General features: G+C 37.9%; 1 protein-coding gene and 1 long non-coding RNA gene across 2 annotated transcripts in view; one reads left to right on the top strand and one right to left on the bottom strand.

Annotated features, from left to right (window-relative positions):
- Positions 1 to 27,792, bottom strand: part of NBEA (neurobeachin) — a 609,173-nt gene that overhangs the window by 112,758 nt on the left and 468,623 nt on the right. The window contains exons 36-37 of the mRNA XM_081815498.1: positions 2,743 to 2,860; positions 2,315 to 2,417 (exon numbers count right to left, since the gene is read on the bottom strand). Coding sequence (XP_081671624.1) covers positions 2,315 to 2,417; positions 2,743 to 2,860 — 221 coding nt within the window. The remainder of the gene's footprint in view (positions 1 to 2,314; positions 2,418 to 2,742; positions 2,861 to 27,792) is intronic.
- On the top strand, positions 12,263 to 13,194 carry LOC115940249 (uncharacterized). The gene is made up of 2 exons (XR_004075030.2): positions 12,263 to 12,568; positions 13,021 to 13,194. It is a non-coding gene; the product is annotated as an uncharacterized LOC115940249 (long non-coding RNA).

Here is a 27,792-nt window from a genome sequence, read left to right as displayed (position 1 = left end):
TCAGAGTCCATCGTCTCTCATGGTTCGTCCACCCCTCCGATTTCCCCAGCTTCATTCTTTCCCTCCCGCTACCTTCTTCTTCTTCTTCTTTTTTTTTTTCTTAACATATATTGCATTATTTGTTTCAGAGGTACAGATCTGAGATTCAACAGTCTTGCACAATTCACAGCCAGGCTCTGTTACTGTTACCCAGCCAGTAAGTGGCAGGTCTAAACCTAGATTCAGTGTTTCTCCTATCCCCATCTGCTGCTTCCAAGGCTATGTATCACAGGAAATACATAAAACTGGACTTCTGAGAATATCATTAGGAAACTAAGAATGAGTTGAGCCTTTGGCGGGGGACAAAGGACCAGAGGGTTTTAAGACCGAATGGCTGTCTGGAGCAAGCAAACCCCAAACTATTAAACATCTATTTTGTTTCCAGTTTTTCTATCAAGAATGATAATCTTCCAACAGCCAAAGGGAGACCAAAGGTGGTTAAAAGGGAAATAATACTCCTAAGAGATAAGGGAGAGAGTACAAGAGCTTCTGGTTGTTTTAAATGCACCCAGGTCCAGACAAGTCCAAAAGCACTGAAGGAACTTACACACATCGTTGAGAAACCCCTATTGGTAATCTCTGAAGAATCATGATAAATCTGAGAAAGATGTCAGGAGGCAGAAGATCATTTTTAAAAAAGGAAAAAGTGAAACCTATTTGTCAGTTCTTAATGTCAATTCCTGGAAAAATTCTTGCATTGACGATTAAACAGTTTGTAAGCACTTGGGAAAGGAAGCAGTGATTACATGAGTCAGCTTCGATTCGGTAGGAGCAAGTCTTGCAAAACTAACCTCATTTTCTTTTTTTTGATAGATTAAATGCATTTTTCCTTTGACCTGTATTCTACAGAAGTACTTCTTCATTATCCACTAATGTCTTAATTTAATCTTGTCATTCTACTAGGAAATAGCCTGAGCATGTACATACATGTCAGTGAACTGGTCTTATACTGTAAGCTTAATACAAGAACTGATGCACTGCGATGCAAGGTATCTCCGGCTGAGTAGCACCTAAAAAGCACCTCGGCAATTAGGCACTGTGCTAGGTGCTATAGATGAAAAGATAAATAAGACACAGTCCCTGTCTTTTAAATGTCGGTAGCCTATTTAAGGGAAGATGGACAAAGATTAGTTTTTCTTTCCCTCCATGCAGGGCTCTGCAGTAATTCCTACAGACACAGTGGACCATGTAGAAGTTACTGTTGTTTGTCTGTCCAAAGCTGGTTTCTTTCTTTCTTGCCACCAGGAAACCTGTTTTGTTCAAGTAGGAGGTTGCAAGGGGTTCAGAGGTATAGTTTACCCTGAGTCTTACCCAGAGGATGATTGGCCTAAGCCAGTCAACTCACTCCGCTTTGGCAGTGATTGTTTTAAGGACAGGAAGGTGACCCCATTCAGCCTGAAGGGACCTGAGATAAAGACTGAGGGAGGCAGCTGACAAATATATTCTTTCCTAAAACATAGAAGCTCGATGAGAAATACTTTGTGTCTTTTTCCCACCTAACGCAGTTGGTGAAACTGTGGTGTCTGGAGCACTAGTAGTGATTTTGTGAACATGAGGTCAACTGAGGGTCCTGACATCATTGAACCTCTGAGCCAGTACTGGCAACTCCTTAACTCCAGACCTTTTATAAAATAAGACTCAAACAGCAAAACACCCTTTTGTTTAAGCCACTTTTGGACAGGTATTCAGTTACTTGGAGCCAAAAACTGACCAACTAAATTTAGTGATACACATATTACTGACTCTGTTATCTATTAGAGCAGTATTTTCAATAAAATAAGATTTCAAATGATATGTTAAAATAATAGGATGAAAGATTTAGGAAATGGTTAAAACCACATCATCATTCATGACTACTAGTCTCAATAAATTCTAAGGGTTTTATCATTTTCATGAAGAAGCATCTATACATAGCATTTACAAAAACAACTTATATGTGACTAAAGAACAATTAATCACAAATATCATGAAGCTTTTGGCATGTTTTTTGTAAGATCTTAAGCAAAAATGTCTTAATTATATGCTAGCTATGGTATGCAATCAACTTTTTTACTTCCTTATTTATATACGTGTTAAAGAAAACTATACACAAACTATTCTGTCATTCTTAAAATACCTGTTTCCATAACCTCTTTCCCTACAAATGGCTTGCAGAGAAAGAAAATTCCTTGGTTCTCAAAATAATTATAATGGTATAACCTTATCTATATTTCTGTCATATTGTGATTAAAATATTTTAATGAACTATAGATAATGTGTAATATGATATAATTACCTGGCTTGCGGCAAACCATAGCTGGTCCCTACTCCAACCCGAGGCAAGCTATAGACAACTTTTTTTACTGTTGCTTGATCAGGGAAATTAAACATAACCGAGGCTGTGGTAAGAAGAAAAAACATGATTTAGAAAACCACAGGAGAGCTAACCCATCAATTTTAGAAATCATTTTCAAGTGCCTATCATGATTCATTTGTAAAGGTAATGAATCTTCATGGAAAATCAGCTTTCTGTAGAACTTTATCCATGAGAAATCTAGGATTAACATTTTCAAGCAAATTAATTTTTATTTTTATTTTTGTTTTCGTGAGGGCATATCAAAGAGAGAAATACAGCAGGGAAAAATGAAGACAGTATCACACCATGTAAATAAATAACATCCAAATATGAGTACATTTCCTTTCCAAATATTTAAGGGGCCTTACTTCGGTTTGCCATAAATACTTCCAAAGCAGTGTTTTGTAGAAGATAACGTCTTGAAAACACAGCTCGTATCTCGCTGAACATCCATTTTCCATGAAGTCCTTCAGTGTACGCAAGAACCTAAAATAAATAGTTCAAAGGGAAGTGTCAGTAAAATGTGTGTCTAAGACTTAGTCTGACAATATTTTAGACAGTGCTGTATAAAAGTCAATAAATTAGGGATTATCTTCCTGAATTCATGATAGATCACAACAGTCAATTATTTGATTCTGTATACCGTATTTGCAAAATTTCTACCTTTCTAAATTTTCTTAGTTGACTCATGAAGAAATGAAGTAGCAGAAAAATTGTATGTCCAAAGTGACCCTGTGACTTAAAACAGAAAATATAGCTTTTTGGTCTTGTATATAATTAGTTGGACAAGGTAACCTGACATATGCTGTTGGTCCTTTTCCAGCACTCCTTTTCTTCCTTCTTCCTTGCTTAACGGAAGCCCAGTTAGCCCCAGTGTCCATGTGGTCAACACCAGGCAGTGGATCAAGATTGGTCTAAGGTAGGGGTAGCAAATATTTTTGGTAAAAGGACAAATAGCAAATATTTTTAGACTTTAAAGGCAACATGGTCCCTATCACAGCTACTCATCTTTGCCATAATAGAGTGAAAGCAGTCAAAGACAATGCATAAATGAATGGGTGTGGCTGTGTTCCAATAAAACTTTATTTATAACAACAGGGGTGGCCTGAATTTGGTCCTGGGGCCAATGTGGCTGATCTACAGTCTAAGTCAATTATAGCAAAGGTATTCCTTGCTTTCTCAAATTCCCCTGAAACTAGGAGTGAGGACATTTGACTCCAAACTGGCTAACAAGAACAAAACCAGGGTCAGTTGGGGATGCCTCAGCTGATAAAATGAGGTATTCGTAGCTGGCACACTCCTTTTTCCTTCTTTCTTGGGTGGAGATGTAATGGCAGAAACCATAGCAGCAACTGTATAAACCATAAGAGGAAGGCCAAGGGAACTGCAGTGAGGCTGGCCTGAATACTGAGTTAGTGAAACGAGCTCAGCAACCATCATATCTGCACTTCTTGTTACATGATACAGATAAGTCCGTATTTGATAAAGGCACTGCAGTCAAATCTGCAACAAATGCAGTCCCTCCTGATACACCAATGTATATTCACAATACAAAACACATTTCTACTTGCATTACTACACTCTATATGATCTACTACATTTGTATTTGCTTTGGTGAAATCAAAACTGGTTGAATTTTACATGCATGATGTTCCTTAAGCTTTGCAAACAAGTTATGAATTCCCTTTTTACATTTCTTTTCTCTAGGAAAAAAAATATGATCCTTTAGTCTTGTGTATTTTGAAAATTCCATTTTCTAACTCCTTAATTCAGTTTTTGTCTTTCCCTAGACGCTAGAAAGTTTTTGGAGGCAGTCAGACATCTACTTAAATCCTGAAACGTTTTGGAGCCAGTCAGACTCCTATTGAAATCTTGGCTCTGCTATGTAGCAGTTATAGGACCTTGGAAAAATTATTTAACTCCGTCTGATTTTCATCATCTGAAAAACAGTGATAATAATACTATTACTGGTTAGTCTAAGCAAAGACAATGAACCTTAAGTTCATGGCCTTAGTTATCATTTAAGTCCTGTTTATATGTCTTTATTGTTTTTTTTGTTTTTTTTAAGATTTTATTTATTTATTTGAGAGAGAGAGAATGAGAGACAGAGAGCATGAGAGGGAGGAGGGTCAGAGGGAGAAGCAGACTCCCTGCTGAGCAGGGAGCCCGATACGGGACTCGATCCCGGGACCCCAGGATCATGACCTGAGCCGAAGGCAGTCGCTTAACCAACTGAGCCACCCAGGCGCCCCTATATGTCTTTATTGTTGAGCATAAAGCGACAACTGTTGTTTTGACTTCGAAATGTAAAACTATAACATTTCACAAAAGGGTTATAGTGACTTGCCACAATTTATATCAATAAATTCTTAGTTCGGTGCAATGTTCTCCAGACTTGCATTTCATAGACCAGTATAACTTGTTTTTAATGGAAAGAGTACTGATACAAGATTGATAACTTTTTTGTCAAGTAGGGAACATTTTGAGACAAATAAAACAGCCCAAACAACAAAAACAATCTGCCACGTGACCATTATTTCACTAAAAAATACAACTATTAAGGTCATTTGAAAACCCAAACAGTACAATGAGTATCATTTCAGAAAAAAGGAGAGATCTTTTCATGAAAGCTGTGTTGGTACCCTTCTGGGAAAGCCGTTGTGCTAGAAGGATGGAGAAAAAGAGACAGACAGACAGACACACATGCACACGCATGCACTTGCACACACACACCTCACTCACATGTTTACTTATTTTTCTCCTTGGGAATGATTCAATGCATATTTGGTCAAGTACTCCTTCCCATTATTTTACTTCCAGCAGGCCGGGAGTTCACAAACACATAGGCGTTAGTCTGACTCCTTAAGTGCTCCCTGTAAGACGGTCTCACCAGCTTTACCAGTTCTTGATTCTTCTCCAGCCCCAGGTCACCCTTAATTGCTTGTTCTGTGAAAATGCATCTGTACCCTTTATTTTTGCTTTGCTAAGGACAGGCTGGCGTTAAGCTTTGTCCGGAAAAGACACTGAAGAGACACTGCCGGCAGGAGGAAGGGGTTTTCCTTCCTGGTGCTGGCGGGCTCACTCAACAGCTTCCTGCGCAACCTGCGGCTCCTCCAGGGCCCGGCCCCTGCAGTGTGTGATGGCCAACAGCACCCAGTGACTCGAAGGTTTTTCTAGAACTTCCCTCTGCCCCAGGCAGTTTTGTAGCAGAGGGCCTCTGGTGAGAACCCCTCCCATGAACAGTTTCAAAGACTCCCTAGAGGGTAGATTTCTGGAAAGTTCTAGAGGACAGAGCTCCAGCAAGTACCTCCAGCAGAGCGCCAGAGTGCCTTCTCCACCCTTCAGTGAGCTACAGCCCAGCCTTCCCCAGTGAGGCCTGGGGGAGCCTCTTCCTTGGGTTCAGTGACAGCTCTAAGGGTCGAGGCTGCTCCTTTCCAATACTCTTCCTATAATCCTTAAGTTCTTTTTGTTTCTTACTCACCATTCCCTGTTACTCTAATCTCCTGGTATAATTTATATTATAATTATTCATATTACACTTTCCCTGTTTAAGTTGCTGTATGGTTTTTCTCTCCCGATGGGTCCAGACTGATAGACAAACTCAATCAGTTCTCCCTCCAGCTGGGGCCACAAGGGGCCTCAGGGGCCCTTAGGAGCAAGAAAATAAGAAGACCGAAATAATCAGAGGAACTCAGTAAAGCCTGGAGGCAAGGAGTAAGAGGAGAGAGAGAGAATAAAACTAAACAAAAATTATTTTGCAAGTAGCTAGTAAACAGCTCAGGCAGCAAATTCCAAAAGACAGATCCAAAGGTACAAAGCTATTTTGAGCAAGGGCAGTATCATCTGAGTAAGTGTGCAGCCCTTACCAAAGGGGCTGTGGGAAGGAAAATTATTTATATACATAACTACTTACAACTTTATAAAAAAAATCTTCCTAATTACTTTATGGTAATCTTTGTCATATTTAAGCTTTGAAATCCTTAACGACGGGTTGATAAAAGATAATCCTCTAACCTGGTCATAATTCCCTGCCAGGAAATCCACTAGAGCCTAGAGTCCTCTTCTTTTTTTATAACAAACCACATCTTGCTCTCCCTTCTTCTCATTCCCTTCAAAATTGCATATGCAATAAAACTTTCCTAAAATATTTTATTTAAACATTTTTTATATCCCCTCTTGGGAGGTGCCTTTCCTGGCATCTAGTGTGTAGAATCACCAAAATTAATCTCTACTGTCTCTTCTATTGTATCACTTTATTTTAATTCTGTGCATGGAACTTATTTATTTTTTTGTTTCTTTTTTCCTCTGTCCTCCCCCTCTGAGGTGAGTATTATGAGAACAGGACCTTGTCTGTCCCATTTACTGCTCAAAACCCGGTGCCTACAACAGTGCCTGGTGTATATGTGCTCCATACACCTTTGTTTGTTGAATAAATCACTAAGAGAAGTGGACAGAGAAAATAAATATGGGGAAGGCTACAAGAAATCTTACAAGGGTTGGGCATTTCCGACTCCTTGGCTGAACTGGAAAAAGCTTTCTAGTTTGGCCCTCAGACGTCTCATGTTTACTATCTTAATGGTGGGGCCCACTAGACATCTCTCCTGACTTTAGATTGAATTAAGTCCCTAAAAAACAAAATAGGATAACTGGTTTCTCTTCTGTGGTAGTCTAATTGTCACCCTTGGGGAACTCTAGACTCGGTTATACCCCATCCTGAAAGATCACACCCCCTCACAGAAAGGAGTCCTTCACGCTAGAGGGGTTAGGGAAGGTCTTTAGGCTGCAGTATTTTGACTTTAGTTTATAGACTGACATCTCTCATTGAAAAAAATATGTACTGAGGTGTGTCACAGAATATCATTTGGCACCCCTCTTGAGCATCAATTTTATTTCTGGTAAGTAACTGAAAATCTTTTGTAATATATCCATACAGACAGGATGGAAAATAAAATGTAAACGATGAACTGCTGAGATAAAACACTGGCATTTAGGTAAGTTTTGTGATTGCCATGGGCACCCTTAGATTACACCACAATCTCCTTTACTCTCCCCTGCTCGTGGGCAATGAGAAAGCCCAGTGGAGGGTACCCCAGTACGACTTTACGACCCACGCTGGGCAGTACGTGGAGGCCGCAGTAGAAGGTTCTGGGACTGGAGGCAGAATGACCCATTAGGATACTACTTCAGGCAAGTAATGAGGGGTTTAATCAATTTTACGTATTTCAGAAATGTAAAAAAGTTTCATTTATAGTTGGTTAAATATTGAGTTTATGGCACATTTCTATAAAATCTGGGCCTCAAGCCCAGGTCTGAAATATGACCTGATACTATAAAACTGACTGTATTTTATTTATACTTTTACTAGTTACATTATGTTCCATAAGTTTCAGCACCTACCATAATAACTCTTGAAGTTTGTTTTTCATCACAGCCCCCGATGTTTTCCTATCCCACGGATGTACTTTCATCTATGTTTGAGGTTTGTGGCTTTTGTTTTCTTTCCTTAGTCAACCTTCCTATATCATCTGGTCTGTCCCTGCCTGCTTCTCCAAATTATTTAATATACTATGAAATCTAATCAACAGACACTAACTACCCCAATTCAGTTTTGTTTTCTGAAAATCAAATAAATGTAATTTTTAGGACATCATATAGGTCATAAACAAGAATATGAGAGCATCTTGATCCCAAATCTTAGGGAGCTTTGTGGTTTTCTTAACTGACCACTGAACTATTTTGAGCCACCTGCTTACCATCCAAAAGAAGTGAAGGGAGAAAGAGTTCATGCTGGCCTCATACCCCGAGGTCTGCTCTTCTCACTTACGAGCTGAGGCACTCAGGAAGCATATAAAACAAATGCAATAGAGACCCCTTGTAAGCCACCTCATCCAAATGTGTGCTTAACACAGATTATTTGATGATCCTGTTGAAGAAAAATCGGGTTGCTGTGCACTCATGTGTATCAGACATGTATATGTTGTCAGAAACATGTATAGGGCTGTCAAATCAGTTTTACCTTTTTTTTTTCCCAATGTAAGGCAGCGAATATTGTGCAACCTAAAAAAGTACTTGTTTAGTGATATCTTTGCTGATCTCAAATCATCAAACGCATCTGTTAGAACAAGTATTATAAATACTTTCTTTTTTGAATATGAAAGATCAGAATTTTGCTGCAGGTTATATTTTCTGTTAAGAATTGATGAAAATGTTGCGGAAGGCTGGATAGACATGCCCTTTTCAGTGTTCATGAGGTCGTCATTTCTACCCGACTGGTGCTTGCAGCTTAATTAAAGGGGTTTAGTACAATGTAAGGTTACAAGTCCCCATTACTTTAATAATTCCATATACATGTTCAATGATTTGGGATATAACAAATATATTCAAGATGGAATGGTTCAAAAGTAATTTCAGGTTTACATTCATACGTGATGGTGCATGTTCATTTCCCATCTGCCAGCTGAATGGAGAGAATTCTAAGGCCTGGAAGGAAAGCCGAACCACAAGATGGAGGAAGCTTGGTTTCTACAGTGACCGTGTGCAAGATCATCTCTGACTGCTAACAGTTGTGGTGGCACATGGCGTGAGGATGTAGGGAGCGGCAGAGACATAGAGACGTCTGACACGCTCCCCTCTGTTCCCGCCACAGTGTCTTGGTGACGCTATTTCCTCACTAAAGGCATGGAGAAGTAGGAGATATAAGAAATAATTAGACATGCATGGAAGGACTGACAGAGAAACACAACAGAATAGCCTCTTCTAAATGGGCAATGCAGTAACTTTCCAAGAGATAAGTTAGGTACATATAATTTAACAGAATAAATGTCCAGATCCTCAACTTTTTTTTTTTTTTTAGTTTTATTTATTTATTTGAGAGAGAGCAAAAGCGGGGGTGGGGAGAGGGAGAAGCAAACTCCCTGCTGAGCAGGGAGCGTGATGCAGGGCTCAGGTGCAGGGCTCCATCCCAGGACCCTGGGATCATGACCTGAGTCGAAGGCAGACACTTAGCCCACTGAGCCACCCAGGCGTCCCCAGATTCTCAACTTCTTAAAATCTATCTGGCTAACGCTGAACCTATGAGGGAAATACAGGTTATCTTTCTCCTATCGTTTTCCCATTGCCCTTTTCCTATTAAAAAAAAAAAAATGTTGCGGAGGAGGCTCTTTATAGTGTATTGCCTGGGGTGTAAGATCTGCTGAGAGGGTAGGAGCCTCGAATAAGGGACAAGTCAAAATACTGACAGAGATGTTGAAAAGCAGATGTCCTCAATGACTAGATTTTAAAAAAAGTCCTTTTACAAATCACATGATTTCTCAATTCACTTTCAAAGAATGAAGTTGGATCTAATTGAGCTGACAATGGAGAGAGAATTATAAAATTTTTTTTTTTTTTTTTTTTTAGATTTTATTTATTTATTCATGAGAGACAGAGAGAGAGAGGCAGAGGAAGAAGCAGGCTCCCAAGGAGCAGAGAGCCCGATGCGGGACTCGATCCCAGGACCCTGGGATCATGACCTGAGCCGAAGGCAGACGCTTAACCATCTGAGCCACCCAGGCGCCCAAAAATAATTTTTGATTATAGATCAGTGAGTGATTTTTAGCGTACAACTTAAGAAGTGGTACAAAAAGGGCGCCTGGGTGGCTCAGTCCTTAAGCATCTGCCTTCGGCTCAGGTCTGGGTCCCAGGTCCTGGGATTGAGTCCCGCATTAGGCTCCCTGCTCTGTGGGAAGACTGCTTCTCCCTCCCCCACTCCCCCTACTTGTGTTCCCTCTCTCCCTGTGTCTCTTTCTATCTATTTGTATTCTTTCAAGAATAAGATATCTTAGATAAATTTTGGAGAGGGAGTCAAATGGAAATAGGAGTTCAAAAAGAAAGAGAAATTTTACATAAAATGTCTATTTGAAAAAAGATGATTTGTATATTTTAACCAACTGAGCCACCCAGGCGCCCTTTATTATCTGTGTATTTTAAAATGGGTGATGACAGTAATCAAATCACTATTCTATTGGATATATTTGATTCTATTGAATCCATCTGAAAAGTGACTGTGTGAACCAGACTAACCATCTTGGAGAAAATCCCCCAGGATGACCATTCTGTGACCTGAAACCTTCCTGAGCACAGCCCCCCACCCACATTCTTTCCTTTTGTTTAACCACACCCTTATGTACACTCTCCGGGGCATAACATTCTTGATCTGCACCGGAGATATGACTATGACACACACACGCCTATTCTTAAACATTCTCCTCCTGGGTGGTCCCTCACCAAGTACTCCCAGCCTCTAGGGCTATAAAGACAGGTCTTAAAGGGCTGTAGGGTTGCAGGAGACCTACTCCTCTTGCAGCTGCTCAGGACACTCTCTACAAGTCTCCTCAATAAGCCATTTCTCATGAAGCTGGACTTGTTGGCCTTTTTCTTCAATCTTATGGCTTCTTTGGCCTTTGAAGTCACTTAGCATCTATCTCCCTTTCACGGAACAGTGATACAACAATTTTACTTTAAAAGATCAATATTTGGAACATGTGGGATATTATATCTTCTTTAAAATGTTTGAACTTATGACAAAATTTAGATGTAAACTTAAACATGTGCAGGGCAGTTTTTTATATTTAAGTGTAGTTGACATACAATATTAGGTGGTATATAGTTTTATGAAATTTTTTTTACACAATAGGTAAGAAAAAAAAAAGTTAGGGGACAATTGCAATAGACCAGTAAAGAATAAAGAAATCTTCAAATAGCTGATGGAACAGTCTCACTTTAGCCTCTTGTCCAACTAATAATGAAGACAATCATCAAAATAAAATCGTCAAGGGCAGGCACCATGATCAATAAATCAAATACAGACTAAAACATTGATCATGGAATCAAATCTTTTTGTAATTTTTTTCCTGATGAAAAGAAATAAGTTGGTAATAAAAAATTGAAAATGGGGCAAACTGTAAAAGTCTTAACTGTGAAGTAAACAAGAATGCTGAAGAAATTAAACTGGCAAAATGAGGGATTACAGAAAATATATTCTCAATGAAAATGAAACAATAGATACTATTACTGCTATACTTCTGAGGTTAAATATTCATAAACACAGCTATTATCAGTATATGGATTAAAACTGTAGGACTGCCACATCCTCCAACTGGGGGAAATTTAGGCAGCCCACCCATAGAGAGCTCTTTATTTAATAACCTTGCTTTTTGCTGTAACTCATCAATGTACATATCTGTTTATCCTAGATTTAAAGCCACCCTACGGTCTGCCTCTCTTACTCACCAGCTGTGAGACCTCAGGTAAGCTCATTACTTTTCAATTCTTCACTCATCTTAAGATTTGGGGGAAATAATAATACCTTACCACACAGGGTGATTGTGACGATTGAATGGAATAACTCTTTTTATTTTTTTATTTATTTATTTTTTAATTTTTATTTTTTTATTTATTTATTTTTTTAGAGAGAGAGACAGCTAGAGAGGGAACACAAGCAGGGGGAGTGGGAGAAGGAGAAGCAGGCTCCCAGCCAGCAGAGAGCCCGATGCGGGGCTCGATCCCAGGACCCCGGGATCATGACCTGAGCCGAAGGCAGACGCTTAACGACTGAGCCACCCAGGTGCCCCTGGAATAACTCTTTTTAAAAATGCTTGGTACAGTGCCTGGCACACAGGAAATGCTTAACAAATGATAACTTATAACTATAATTATTGCCCATCAGACACAGACACACACTGACACACAGAGTCCCACAACATTGCCAGCAAGGCAGTAGAAAAGCTGGAGCCCAGCGAAGAAGCTTTTACTAAGCTAACAGTCACAGCTATTGTTTCCTTAGTGGCAGCTGGTATTCTAGAAATTCTCCCAAATCGCAGTGCTAAGCTCTAACAAGAAAGCCCGACTGTTCGGGACATGAGGCCACCACTGTCAGTAGTGACCGCTCTGCGAAGGCTTCTTCCTACCCTCTCTTCCTGTCTATCGGTGAGGAGGCCAGCTCCTCTCTACCGAGCCTGTCCTCACGATGTGCCAATTTTATGTACTTTCAGTGACTTTCATTCAGCAAAGATTTATCGATTGGCCTCTATGAGCTGATGGCGAGCAAGAGGGGCAGAATCCTTCACCTCACGTAGTTCACGGTCTGCTGGAGAATCACAAACGGTGGGGAGAGGGGGAAAGAAGAGGGTCTCGAGCAGAAGGAACAACACACATGTAAGTATGGTGCTTTGGGGAATGGGTCCAGGCTGTCTGGAACATAGATTGTAAAGAGCAGAGACATGAAAAACAGAATTAGAATAATGAGCGGGGGGTGGGGAACCAGGACATGGGGAAATACTATGAAATTCATGTTAGCGTTGAACTTGCAGTCTGAGAGAAACAGAGAGCCCCTATGTTAAACAAAGAGCTGAGATGATCAAATTTGATTTTGCACTTGAAATCGCTGCTGTGGCTACAGGGTAGATGCGGTCCCAGTAATCTATGCGAATGCTATTTTATAGTCATTAGTAGAAAACCACAAACTCTTTCAAAAAGGGTATTGTTTGTACCTCCCCAACAGTATTTCATACCATAAATTTCCTTATTTTATTACATACATCCCGTAAACAGTTGGAGACTTCTTGAGGGTAGAGACTAGGTTGTATTCTATTTTGTATTCCTCACAGAATCTGCTCATGGAAGGAACTCAATCAATTTTTGTTGAAGAAAATATTGAAAATTTAATTTACAAACGAACTTTGAGTTGCAGCTGGAGTCCTCTGGGCCTACTTCATCTTCAAATGCACACTCTCAAAATTATGGTAAAATTCTCAAAATTAAAAAGTGATATTGGCAAAGTTGCTTCATTTTTGTCCTACTCATGAATGTCCCCATGTGTGACTATTATATATTTGGCTGTGTTTTCTCATTTTCTCAAATTTGGCAAACTCTAAAATCTTGTATTTGTCCGTCTGCTGTTATTTAACAAAGGGGAGGAATGGGGTAGGGGGAGGGAGAACTCTGTACTGTTGGAAAGAAGCTTATTTCTGGTTTCTAGAATTTACTTTCATTTATATACTGGATATGTTAACTTCCCCTGTATTATTCTGCATGGTGGGAAGTTTTAAACTAGTTATATATATATATACATCTCCTGTTTTTAGCTTTATTTTCTTCTATGTGAGATCATTTGGGTTTCTGGATTACAGGTTTCTCTTTGAACATTTTTGGTAATAGGGTCTGATTTGTGGATACTATTAATCGTCAGCACAAACTGTTTTCCCTTTTTGCAAATATTTCATAGACAAGTTCTAGGTGCAGTCAGAAATACAGGATTAGATAGGGCATTTGCAGTAATTGTTGCAATGGTGAAATCATTCTTAACTTGTAGAGTAGACATAAAGGAGAATTGCTTTTGACTAGAGATCTAATTATGCTATGAGAGAAATCTTTTAACAAATTAAAAAATTTTTATTTTTAAAAATTTTTTATCATAATACAGTTTATATATATAAATCACATATACTTATGGTACACAGTAAGTATTTAATAAGTGTTAACTACTATTGTTAATAGTAGTAAAAAATCCCATATTTAGCCACAATGTGCATTATGCCTAGCTCTTAAATCCTAGCCATCCTGAGCACTTTCCAGCTCCCACGTGTACCACGTTCTGTCATGTGTCTGTGTCCTTGTACATGCCGTTCCTTCTGATTAGCTCCTGTCAGTGACGAGCTAGCAGAGCCTGCTGCTCTCTCGGAGAACCCCGTACCCACCCATGACACTTACCAGACCGTTACTACAATCGTTGGTTTACTTATTGGTGTCTCTTGCTAACCTGTGAGGTTAGCTCACTGAGGGCAAAAAGTCTCAGTGCATCTCTGCATTTTTCATACTTAGCACAGAGCCCAGCACACAGCAGTAATTTAACAGTAGTAATTACTTATAAATGCCTTTGTCAATTGATGTTTAGTGATACACATGTGCAGGAAAGTTATAATTTTTATGGTCTACATTAATTAAAAAGCAGCCATTTAAGATAGCCCAGAGTTGATTCCCAATTCATTATGTATTGGACGGGACATGGAAGGTGCCCCCTCCTGAAAAGTTCCTTTTTACCATGTTAATTACTTATGACCCCAAAAACTCTGGCCATGGTGGACTGACCTAGGAGGGACACCTAACATAAAAGTAGTTATCTCAGTAGGATAGACACAGCTGGTGGCTGTGAGAATCCTGTCTGTCATCAGAATCACGCTATCAAGAACGATGACTCGCTGACACCATTAGATAATCTCTTTGATGATGTGAATGTGAGCTATCCAGAGACAACTCTTAACACGGAGGTGGGAAGAAGCCAAAAGACAGAGAAGGCCGTCAGTCACCAGAAATCACAAGCAGCAGGAATTCTGAGGAAGCAGAAGCCAAGACCAAAAGAGATGGGTCTAGTGGTCGATGTAACTATCTCTTGCACCAGACACATCTGGTACCACTTTGTTCTCTTGGCCCCACCTCCACCAGTCTTCCCTCAATCTCTTATCCATACCATGTTGTTTCCTGTCACAGAGCCAATGCACATATTCACATATTCTTCCTTCTCTGGAAATATCTTCCCTCCTCGATTTGCCTACTTCATTTCTACTCATCCTTGAGCTTTCTTTACTTTCTGTTTTCTCAACTGACCTCTCTTGCTAGGTTAACCTCTCTCCCCCCTCCCCCATCACATACTCTCATAGCACCATATATGAGAGAAGTTCTCTTTACAGCACTTACCACAAATTTTGCAAATTTATTATATATTTTATTAATGTAATCTCCTCCACTCTTTGACCATTTGTTTCTGCCCATTACTGTATCTCTACTGCTTGGCGCATTGCCTGTTACATTGTAGAAACTCAATAAATAACCTGTCGAATGATTGAGTTAAAGGTCTATTTCGAGTCAGTTAGTCTGTAGGAGCAACAATATAAATAAAAATGGAGAGTAACTGGTGCCGTAATGTTAATGGATGTCTATGGTTGAAGGGACATTAAAAAACTGGGTCACGGAACTTGGATGAAATTCCAGTTTCTCAGAAGGCCTGATGAGAATTTCCCATTTGAACATTACCATGCTTTCCTACAATAAACTCTGTAGTGCACACTATTGCTTCCCCACTCAGAATCTACTCCTACTTCCCCCCATCCTCCACTTTTCTGATTAGCAGAACCCTGATTGTGCTCAGTTACTGACTTCTCTTCCATGCACTTCTGAGTCGGGACACACTGACCCCAGGCCAGTCCCAGGGGTAGATCAAGTCTGTAAAACTGTCCCCATACTTAAGAGGAAACCAATGGAAGAGACATGCTCTCCTTCCTGTGAACATTCCTGGGCTTACGCTGATTTGGGGAAATGTTCAAGCCACACTGTTATCCATGTGAGAATGAGGACAAGCCAAGGATGACAGAATGGAGATGGGGAATGAGCCTGGGTTCTTGAAAACATTTACAAGTAGCTGAATCAATCAGCCCTGGAGACCAGTATAATTCAGGACTTACTATTTTATGATGCATACACATATACATCCATCCATACATATAAGACGACTTGAATTAGGGAATGTATTACTTGCAGCTGAAAGTTTCCTGATACAAACTCTTATTGCCTGATGTAAACTTCATGTCTGTTTTATCAGAAGAAGGAAAAAGCCTAATACACCCCCGACACACAATAGAAATTCTGTACTGTCTGCTCAAGTGTCTGTAAACCCAAACAGTTCCAAAAAGTATACTAAAATTTTTTAAAATATGAAAAAACAGTTCCATACTTTCTATATGTTCTAGAATAGCTTTCCTTCTTTGTCTGCCTGATAAAGTCCTACTTTATATTAAAAGCTGACTGCTCAAAAAATATTTCCTCAAAAGACATTTAATAAACTTTTATCATGTATTTGTCAGGTAGGTACCAGGCTTATCAGGAACAGGAAAGATAATATGAATGTGAATTATTTTTCAAGTTTTAAAGACTTATTTTTCAGTGATAATTAGCAACTGAAAGCTATTTTCATAAAATACCAGTACAGTTTGTAAGTATGTTTTCCCTTGAAAACCTGAGTACTCTTGGGCACTCACAGGTGCATCCTCAGGGTTGAGAATTTGTTTTTCTTTTTCAAAGCTGACGCTCTTCTAGAATCACGATCTCCAAAGAGCAGCTATAGAATGAAGCCCAGTCTTGACGTAGGGTATCTGCATTTGGGAAGTCCCTGTTGGGGTTTATTTTCATGTGTATCTGCCCACCACAGTATTAGTGTTATCCCTGACACATTTCCTCACACAAGTACGTACCAAAAAGTATGTAGTTTACTAGCACTTAGCCTGGTGGACTATGATCATTTTTTAATAAATCTGTATGCCAGACTGGAGTAGAAAGAACTTGGATTTTAGAGGATGACAGAAAGACTGAAGTCTGACGTAACCACTTCAGAGCTGTGTTAACTTGAGAACGTTCCTTAACGTAACTGAAACAGAGTTTCCACTCACATAAAATAAGAAGGATCATAACCATTTTACTGGGTTGTTATATTAAGTGAAATAACATATAAAGTGTCTAGTGGAGAGGTCGGTACAAAGGTAGTACCACATAAATGTGCCGAACAAATAAACTTCCAATCCTTCCCCACCAGGACCTTCGTGAAACTCTCAGTCGGGAATGAGGAGAACTAGTCCCTGCTGTGGTCTTGGCCCGGGTCCTTCTCCAGTGTCTATTATTCTCTGATTCGAACTCTGCTTCTGCATTGCACAGTGGTTCAACTAAATCTGGCTATTTCCAAGGACTGGTTCTAATATACCACTTACTGGATGGCTTTGAGTGTTCTATGTTTGAAGTTTACTCTTTTAAAAACAAAATTCTTACTGCTTCAGCTAGGGACATTTCAGCATCTGAATTTCGTGTGGTATTTTTACTCCTACTCCCAGTTTTCTATATTACAGGATAATTAACAGCTCTTCAAGAAATGCAACTCAATTTAAATGTAAACAGCTCAGTTAACACCCCTTGTTTGTACATGAATGTCTTTTACACAAATATTTGTAATTGGGGGGTAATAAGAGGTTTTAGAGACCTCCCAACTTTTATAGGCAATGAAAATTGTACTTCTAGTGTTGGGTATCCCCCCAAAGTCTCTTCTTCATTACCATAATGCTCCAAGACTATATTTGTTTCTTCTGTTTACTTCATATTCCTTGGTTGTAAAGCTATTTGCAGCACAATACTATTTTGCTGAGAATTTGCCATTTATGTGTTTCATTTGAACATTATGAGTGGGTCCTCCATCCCCAAGCAAGGCTGTTAGCATCACATATCATTTGTTTATCAAAGAACAATTTAATCAGCACCTACTAGGTTCCCAATGTTGTGCTACATGATGGAAGTATATTAGTGAACAAGAAAAAGATGGTCCCTCTTTCTTTCCCCCCTCCTTTTACACAGCTCATACTATCTCTTTGTAGAAAGCCTTGATAATTGATTAATACAATTTGATTTGGCTGGGTTGCTTAAAAAAAACCATAAAATAGGTTACTGTACTTAACAGGTGTCTCCAGTATAAGTACCAGAGGTGACCTTGCTATAGGCAAGAGGCTGTCCAGAGCATTTACTGCAGAAAGGATTCACGGAGACATTGATTTTAAACTTAGCTCTCATTAAAAGGTCGTTCTAACGATGACTGTGATGCCACTAAGACCAGTGAAAGGAGCCCAGGTAGAGCATTAAATCTGCATTTTAGAAAGACTGTTCTAGAAGTGGTGAGAAAGATGTGGAAGGATGCTAGACGGGAAACCTGAACTCTGCCACTAGGAAGTAGCAGTTGCCGAAGAGAGGAGGAGGAAGGGAAAGATAGTAAACGTATTTATGAGGCAGAATTAGGAAGACCTGTGTGTTTTTGTTTTGCTTAATGCGGACATAAAGAAATGAAAGGAATTAAACCTTTGCAAGAGTTTCTGGCTCCAGTGACTGGGTGAATGGTGCTCTCCACCACATTCTAGGTTTAGGGTTATTGGCAGATGATGAGCATCGTGAAAAAGGTAAGAGGTTCGGTCCAGATTCTAGATAACGCAACCACTATGCTCATCATCACTCATATAAGCATGAACTTGTGCAAATAAACTGTGTTAACAAAAACAGTCAACCTATCTACACTTGACTATTTTAAAGAAATGACAGGCAGTGAATACATATAAAAATATCTAATTTTTATTAAAGTTTTGCTCTCCACTAATAGTATAAGCAAACCTAATAATATTATTTTCTCCAGATACAGAGGTTATTTATAAGTCTCAGTCTCAACCCCATATCAACACTGAATGTTTTCCCTGGTACTTAGCATTTTGTGTGGCGCACAGCAAGCGTGTATAGCTCCGTGGAACTCCACTGTATGTTTCTCCAATATTTATGTCTCAGTAAATAAATGACACTGTAAACCAGAGACATCCACATGGCAAACTAATTTACAAAGAAGGTGGTCCTTGGGATATAGAATTCCATATAGTAAATATACCAAGATGTATTGATATATTTAGCTAATAATATTATATTTTGTTTTATTTTTTTATTAAAAGATTTTATTTATTTATTTGAGAGAGAGTGAGTGAGAGAGAGAGAGCACAAGTGGGGGAGGGCAGAGGGAGAGGGAGAAGCAGACACCCCGCCGAGCAGGGAGCCTGATGTGGGGCTCCACCCCAGGACCCTGAGATCATGACCTGAGCTGAAGGCAGATGTTTAACCAATTGAGCCACCCAGGTGCCCCTAATTATATTATATTTTAAATAATGTCAGGCAGTTCACAATTTTTGATTTTATGCCACAGCAGAAAAATTCTTATTGGGTAGGTAGGGAAATTTAAAAGATTCTGACCCTTATAACTAATGCCACTAAAATGTGGGAGGGCATTCCACAGAGAAATAACAAATTAATCTAGATGGGAAGTAGGGAAAAAGGAGATATACATATATGTATATAATTTTTGTAATATATAATAGAGGTCCGTATGATGTATAATACACAAAAATGCATACATGAGACAAACTGTACTATTTATCAATAATTGCCTCCTATAGACATTGTGTTACAGTAAAATTTTGCTTAAAAACGTCCAACAGATAAAGCCCAGAAAATATAGTACAAATGGCTCTTCGTTGATTGAAAACATGATTAACTTTATCTACAGAAGATTTAAAACTATATGGAGACACACACATACTATTTTTATTTATGAGATTGACAAAAATCTAAAAGTTTAATAATCCTGAGCTTGCTGTGGGGAAAACACTCATTATATTGCGGGAGTGTAAATCAGTATAACCTATATTGAGAAGATTTGGGCATTATCTACCAAAATTTCAAATACATACACCGTTGGGCCCAGTAATCTCGTTGCTAGGAATTTACCTTGTGCAAGACGAAGCAAGACAAAGTATGTACTAGATTCTTGACTGCAGTATTGCTTATAATACCAAAAAATGGGGGCAAATGCCCAACAATGGGGAGAAGTGGTTAATTCAATAAAGTAATTAAATAAAATATGGAATAAGCTTACATTATTTAGGATGCTTTTTCAAAGAAAAAGAACACAAAGTTACAAATAAAAAAATAGGTATGTTATGTAAGTGAATGCTTATTTAGAATGAGAAAAAAAGATCACAACAAATATTGGAGCCTTGGACATTAAGGCTGTTTTCTTTTGAGGCCTCTTAAAACAGTTGAGTAAACAGCCCACTACACAATTCCCAGAAACTTCCATCTTTCACTGGCTCTGTGGACTAAGGGACCCTGGTGCCTAAGCTTTATTAGCTTTACAGTAAATCCGCAAGAAAATCTAGAAGTATCTATGATGATGCATATACTAATTTCTAATTATTGTCATAATTTTACTTAATTTCTCGACATACATTTTTAATTTATTTTTTTAAAATGTGCCATCTATATATAGATCAGAAATCTCAGGTCTGTCATAAACAGGTAATAACTTCCTTAAGTTTACCATATCTGTAACAAAGCTTTTTGACATCACAAGCATTATATTTAGTGTTGGTTTAATTATTTTAATTAACATTGTGGTTTTACATCATTTTTATTATAAATAAAATATCTGATGTATATTCAACATTATATTTCAAAGCACTTAAAAGATCTTTGAATATACATGGAAAAATATCCATTTTTCTCATTAAAAAAAAAAGATTCATGCTTTCTTCATGAAGGATTGATATGCCTGTGTTTGGCTGCTTTCAGCTTTGCCTAAAAGATATTTTTCATGTGATGAGCAAAAGATATCTTAATGCATTTTGAAATAAAAATCCAAGCCTTTAATAAATGCCTAAGCATCTAAGCATTAAAAATGAAATTCAATTGTAAATCAAAGCCAAATAAAAATTACATTACCTTCAGCTTTTTATCTCCAAGATAGGGTTTTACACAGTAATATTAAAAAGAAAGTTTAATATATGATAGCTGACAATTTCAAACTAATCCCTACTCTACCTTCTTTTTCTTTTATGAACCACTGGAGCAAAGTCCCATAGACAGCGTAAGATGAAACTCAGGTCCAGTACAAGCTTTTCAAGCCTAATCAAATGGGTGTAAAAACATATATAAAAAGATGAAAGTGCTTTGCTTTTACATATGGCAAAAGAAATCAGCGAAAAGCTGAAGAAAGAAGTGAGATGTTCCATAGGGGCAGGTTAAGTCTGATGCTAATGCTTACTTAAAATGGTGACAGTCTGGAGTAGTGAAGCCTTGCTGGGCTGCTTTAATTTCTCCCTGGAATAGCTCCCTCCCAACCTTCTGCAGCACATCAAAGTCTCTGGAGCTCAATTAAAATTGGATTATATTGAAATGCTCTATCTATGGGAACTGTGTGCTCACTAACACTTTTCTCTCCGTAATACTCCAGATGACAGTTGCCCATCCCAATTTAAACAGTTGTCATAGAGACGGGGAACTAAAGCCGCAGAAACTAACAATACAAAGGAAAGGTAAGGGCTAAGATTTCTGTGAATGAGGAGCTTGCTTTTTTCAGCAACACTGTTTATTACAAAGTATGAGAGATACAAACAGTATTACAGCTTGTATCTTGCATGTGAATAGAAAGAGAGTTAACCACAGTAGCACTAAGATTACATCAACATATATGTCAAATGTTTTCTATTTGGGCACCTTCTGCTTTCTAAAAATTAAAGCTCAAACGTTTCTCCCAACAGATTGCAGCTATCAGAAACTACGATAGTAAAGAGACTCTGGCTAGCAAATGCATAAAGTAAAGACGTCAATATCTACTTTTTAATTGCAGGTACAACCCAGAAAGAATAATTTCTTGGCTAAGGATTTTTTTTTTCCCCTTTCCAACACTACAGTTTTAAAAGTTTAAATTTGGGGTTGAAATGATAAATCATGACTCTGTGTGCAGGTACATTTCAAATGCGCACCAATTTTTGGCAAATCCAGTTCACCTTAAAAGTGTCCCTATCGTTGACAAAGAAACACATTTCTTAAATTTGATTTTGGAATTTATTTCTGGTTTTAATTAGCAGGTATTCTATAACCTTATATAATTTCTCTTCTTGACATCAAAGCCTATCAGCACAGGCAGAAAACTCTGTCAGCTTCCTAAAAGCCTAAGAACGAAGATTGCTTAAATTTCTGGCAGTTCTAAAGAGCAGTGTATTTGAGAGTGTAGACTGCTAGTAATGATACCATGTTCTCACGTAGATGGCATGTTTCTGGCACTAGAAAAACTCTTAACCTTTCTTGTAATTGGCTTATCCCAAGTCCTAAGATTGTTTTTCCTATCATTGTGCAGATCACCATGGAAATAAATTAACTATTGCTATTTTATGGAGGACTGCACTGTTTTTCCTTTTAAGATCTCAGTACCTGAGGTTCTTTTTCTCTTGGGAAGACTATGTTGGGATTTCGAAGCAGCAACAAGGCAGAGTGCACAAAGTGCAGGCCAAAGGGGAAGGAAACAAAAATGTGTCAGAAAATCTAAAAACCGCACAGATCAAAATTTGTCAAAACAAGGCCCTGGTTTAAACCAACAAGAAGGGCCCCTACAGCTTGGGCCTTGACAAAGCACAGACTTTTTATTTATTTATTTATTTTTAGCCCAGCTGTAGAAAACACCATCTAATGAACCTGTCTGGGGCGCCTGTCCCCCTCCTGTCAGGCATGTCAGGAAATGACAAGCACTGGGGACAGGCCGCCGCCAGTCATAGACAGGCCTGCCAGCTGGAGAGTCCAGCCCCAATCTAATCACACCACCAGAAAATAACTTTCATGCTTTCAGCTTGACAGGATGGACTTGAGGAAAAAAAAAAAAAAAAAAGGACTGGAAACAATGCTTTTTGTTTCAATTACGTATCATTTTTACACAGCAATTAAAAGTAATCTACTAACACATGCAATCCCTGTTACTTCATACTGAGGCAACAAAGTGTAAATGTCATTATTAGAAACACATATAAATGTTACTTTGATAATATGGGCAGGGAAAAAAGGGACATAAGACCACCTCCGTCTCTGTCCACAGAGAAGCTATATCATACCAGAAATTTAATATTTTCAATTCAGTTTATTGATATCATAATCCCTTATGTTCAAAGAATTTTCTTGTAAAGATCACCTGGAAGCAGTAGTGCTGATTTTATTTGTGTTCTGAGAACCAGTACATGTGAAGAGAGAAACAGGATAAAACTAGCATTTTCAGATGGCTATGACACATTTCTGCCTTTTGTGATGTTGGAAAAAAAGGGCCATTGTGAATAAATACAACCCACTGAGAACATTACAACTTGGATCATGTTTATGGAGACTTGTAATAAAAAATCACACTCTGATTAAATAATTTCCATGAATCAGATGGTTGCTTCAGCATCATGTAGATCACCATATAAACATGTTCACTTTGCATGTAAGTGTTCAAAGTAAAGTTACATGTAATATGCATAGGTTAACACTTCATTCAGTATATGCCCACATGTAAATAAATGATTATATAGTAAAATATACCTTATACTCATTAGGGTTTTTTACTCACATTTTCCATAGAGTAACTGCTAGCATTAACACTGAAAGCAATAAGCCAAATACAGTGCTCTACGTGTGTTTCAGTTTATATAAATGCACAGAACAGGCTTAAAGTGCTATTCATTCTGTTAACTAAAAGTAGACTCCTACTCCCCCTCATTTTTAAAGTCATGAATTCTAAGATTCAATATGAATGGTAGCAATATCACATCAAATATTAATCTATTTGAAATATATTACTGAAAATATGTAGCTGTCATATAATAACTGCCACTTATTGGCCTGGCCAGTTTGGTCAACTTCTATAACCGTTCTAGGCCTGTTTCCTCATCTATAAAAGAGTGAAAATGATGTTTGCCTCAAAGGGTTGTTGTGGATTAGAGAGTGGATTTAGGGCATCTGTCTCCATGCCCAGAACACAGTATATGATTAACAAAGTTACTACCATTACTTCTTCACTTAAGAGAATGCAGAGAAGAGTAAACAACTTAAAATTAGGTTTACCCTCTACAAAATAATACTCCTTCTGGAGAGCATATGGGGCTGGACATTGCTTCTACTGTATAAAGAACAAGTCTTTCATAATAACCCAGTCACACTGAAGTCACAATAAGTATACAGAACACAGCAACCAAAACTGGAATATGTCCAAATGATGGTTATGACCCTTGCCCCCCAGAAAAGGACCAGGAGATCCTTAACAAACCCAAGAGAAAAGGACTTAGTTTTTCTCTCCTAAGACAATCGAGGTGAAGTGGACATGCATTTAAAATTTCATATTTTCTTATACAAAATACATGTTTCTAACATATAATGATTTTATCCAAGCTCTCAGTATAATTTTGTCATTAGTTTGCTCAGTACTGCTTTATTGCTGCATTATTTAATTCATTTCAGTCATGTAGGAGCAAAGAGAGCTATGGCCTACTGACCTCAATTTTCACTTAAAGAAACAAATTTCCTTTTTGCAAACTAAGACAATTTTTCTCCTGTCAACCTTGTTTTAAAATATTAACCTTATTCCCATTACAGTAAATATTCGTATTTGTCATCCAGACTTGCTTACAATTGCAACTTTAATCAAGTTATGAAATTGCTTCTGTTCTTAGTTTATCTATCCCTCGAAACAGATGAAAAATATGTTTTCAATGAGCTATCTTTATTACCATATAAATGCACTTAAAAGAATGTCTTCTCTATTTTTGCTTGGCATCAACTAACATCTAGAAAGGGAACAAAACAAGCAAAATAGAGTCTGATTATACGTTTTCTTGACAATGACTATATACAATGTTTCTGGAAATCTGTGTAATTGGCTTGCCCTCCTGTTAAAAGCCATCATAATGGATATACTCATTCCTGGAGTAAAACTATTGGATGTACGAACAACTGTGAAAATTGAGTAGGAAGTCTAAATCGAACAGGATCAAATTACTATAATGCATCCATAAAACAATGTGGAATTCCCAAGAAAGAGGAAAGAGAATGAAACCATGATAGAATACAACTTGGACCTGTAATGTTTTCTTTCATAAAAATGAGCAGAAGCAAATATGGCATAATTTTATGATATGTTAAAGTTGGGTGTTGGGTACATGGCATTTGTTATATCACTCTGATGTTTCCTACTTATTTGACTATTTCATAATAATATAATGCAAAATATTAACACAACAAAATTAGAAGTACAGAATGTATGCTTTTATATCTATATTTACGTTTACCAAACATTTTCAAATATTCAACTTTATTTCATCATCACAAAATCCCTGTGTAATGGGTAGGGATGGAGTTTTTATTCCCATTTTGCTAGTGAGGAAGAAAAGACTTAGTGATGCTGACTGACTTCCATCAAGGTCACAAGAAATCTGAACCCTGGCAGAACCCAAGTACCCTGCCTCAGAGTTCTGGTATAGAGTAACACTTCACCATAAATACGGGAGTTTTCTCACATTTATTTCATTCATAAATACAGTAATATTTACCAACAATCTCTCTAATTATTTCATGCATGTCTTGGTAAACATTTGATGATTTGATATACAAATGTATATCAAAGCGAAGAGACTAAATGTTTTAGAAGCAGTAATATTTAATAGGCTTTGATAGTAACTCATTTCTGATAAGCATCGATTTGCTTTAAATATTTTCTGAAATATGGTAGGACCTTCAAAAAAATAATCATTAATAAATTTTGTGACTTGAGATAATTCTAAATAAATATCAATTTTAGTTCTCTTTGTAAAAAAAAAAAAATGGGTCCACATCAATGATCAGAATATATTATGCCCTACCTATATAATGCTGTCCAGATAAAAGCCTCCTACTCATTCGTGCAGGTAATTTTTCTCAAAAATACCTTGCATGCTGATGAGGAACATCCAGATAAGTGCCTGTGGTTCTGTTTGCCATGGTGTAAAGGAAACTTTATTTGGAAGAGAGGTGTTTTATACTTTTCTATGATAAATCAATCAGTAAATTTAATTACATGATTTACACTTACATACACTAATTAATGTAATTTTTAATAATATAAAATAAAATCTAGGTGATGTATTATGCCATTTGAGTTATCCTTGGAAAATATTTAGCTTTACTGGGTTTGCTGGTTAAATATGACAAACTCAATGTAATATACCAGGTTGAAATAAAGGGATTTAAAAAAGACAATCCTGTTCAATGACATAGAACTTGATATAGAACTTTCTCTAACCAGAATAAATAATCTGTGGAGTTCATAGGTTGAGGACAGTCCAACTAAATGGAGTTTACAGGAAACAGTAGGAGGCACTTGGGGGAGGGGGGAGGGGAAGGCTGTAAGAGGAGGTGGGGAGGTGAGGGGAGGCACTTCTGGGGCACTCCCTGGACCCCTTTCCTCACTCAGACTACATTGTTCATTGCTGACTAGTTGTTTGGAATGTGTCCAAAAGATCTGATTTGTTCCTTGGGAACATATTCTTCAAGAGTGGAATCCTTCTCTTCTTTTTTGACCTATGGCACAGATCCTCCTTAAGGATTCTGCGTTGGCTGGCCAATGTGCAGTGTACCTACAGGGAGCAAGTGAAACTCTGAAGCTTCCTCTGTCCAGTGCCCCCAAAAGAACTTATTACTAAAGACATCCTACCAAGGTTCATTTCGATTACTGTCACTGTTAGGAGTAAATACAGCAACAGAGCATTTTGGAAACAATAAATACTAAAACATTATCATGGAATATGATGACTATGATGAAAATATCAATACAAGTTCTTAGTTTTAAATGTTTCAACTGTCAAAAAAGAAAAAGAAGATATGTGAATTTAGCATTCAACTTAAATCTTTAAAAAATGGCAGAAAAACATATCAAAGGAAAAAGGTAGGAGGAAAATAGTTAAAAATAAAATCAGAAAATTAAAAAGTGAAAATTTTATGTCTAAAAACTATCTTTGAAAAGACAAGAAAGACAAATCCTTGGTACATTATCTTTTAAAAGGAGAAAAAAAAAAGCCATAAACAAGAAAAAAGTAGGGCTGCAACAACTAATATAGAAAGATGCTTACAATTAAAAATGAATACTCTGAAGACTTGTATGTATTTAAGAATAATTTCTCTTTTACATTGTTACGCAGCTCGCAGGAGAGGCAAGCATCTGCTTTCCCTACTCCGTGGCTATCCTCTCCCAGAGCGAGGCCTTCCGCCCTCCTTCAGGAGTTCCCATTTCAAGCCACTGACTCAAATCAGAGTGTCCAACCCAGGCTGCTTATAAGTTGCAGTCCCACAGTCCAATGTGCACCAGACCTCTTCAGCTGAGTGTCTTACAGGAAAGTCAATGCGTTATGTCCAAAATGAAACTTATGTTCTCCTCAAAACTTGCTCTTCTTTCTTACAAAAAGTAAACTTCAGTGCTCGATCATTCCAAAGTCAGATGTGAAAATTCACCATGCACTTTATGAGTTATGTGAGTTCATGCAAAGTACCTAAATTCTTGAAAGCTTGTATTTCTTATCTCTAAACTAGTGAAAATAATATACAATTCACACAGACATTATGATGATTAAGTTAAATAATATAATAATAATGGAAAGGTCTTTAGCACAGTACTTTTGTGTAACACAAGTACTCAGACCAAGTGGTAACTATCACAGTGGTTAAGTTCTTTTTTTTTTATTCTTATGTTAATCCCCATACATTACATCATTAGTTCTAGATGAAGTGTTCCATAATTCATTGTTTGTGCATAACACCCAGTGCTCCATGCAGAATGTGCCCTCCTCAATACCCACCACCAGGCTAACCCATCCTCCCACACCCCTCCCCTCTAGAACCCTCAGTTTGTTTTTCAGAGTCCATCGTCTCTCATGGTTCGTCTACCCCTCCGATTTCCCCCGCTTCATTCTTCCCCTCCCGCTACCTTCTTCTTC

The sequence above is a fragment of the Leptonychotes weddellii genome, chromosome 3 (assembly GCF_054177405.1).
Source record: "Leptonychotes weddellii isolate Sample4059 chromosome 3, ASM5417740v2, whole genome shotgun sequence".
In the NCBI taxonomy this organism is placed as follows: Eukaryota; Metazoa; Chordata; class Mammalia; order Carnivora; family Phocidae; genus Leptonychotes; species Leptonychotes weddellii.
The sequence above is the reverse complement of the archived record's forward strand: the minus strand, read 5'-3'. Positions and strand labels throughout refer to the sequence as shown.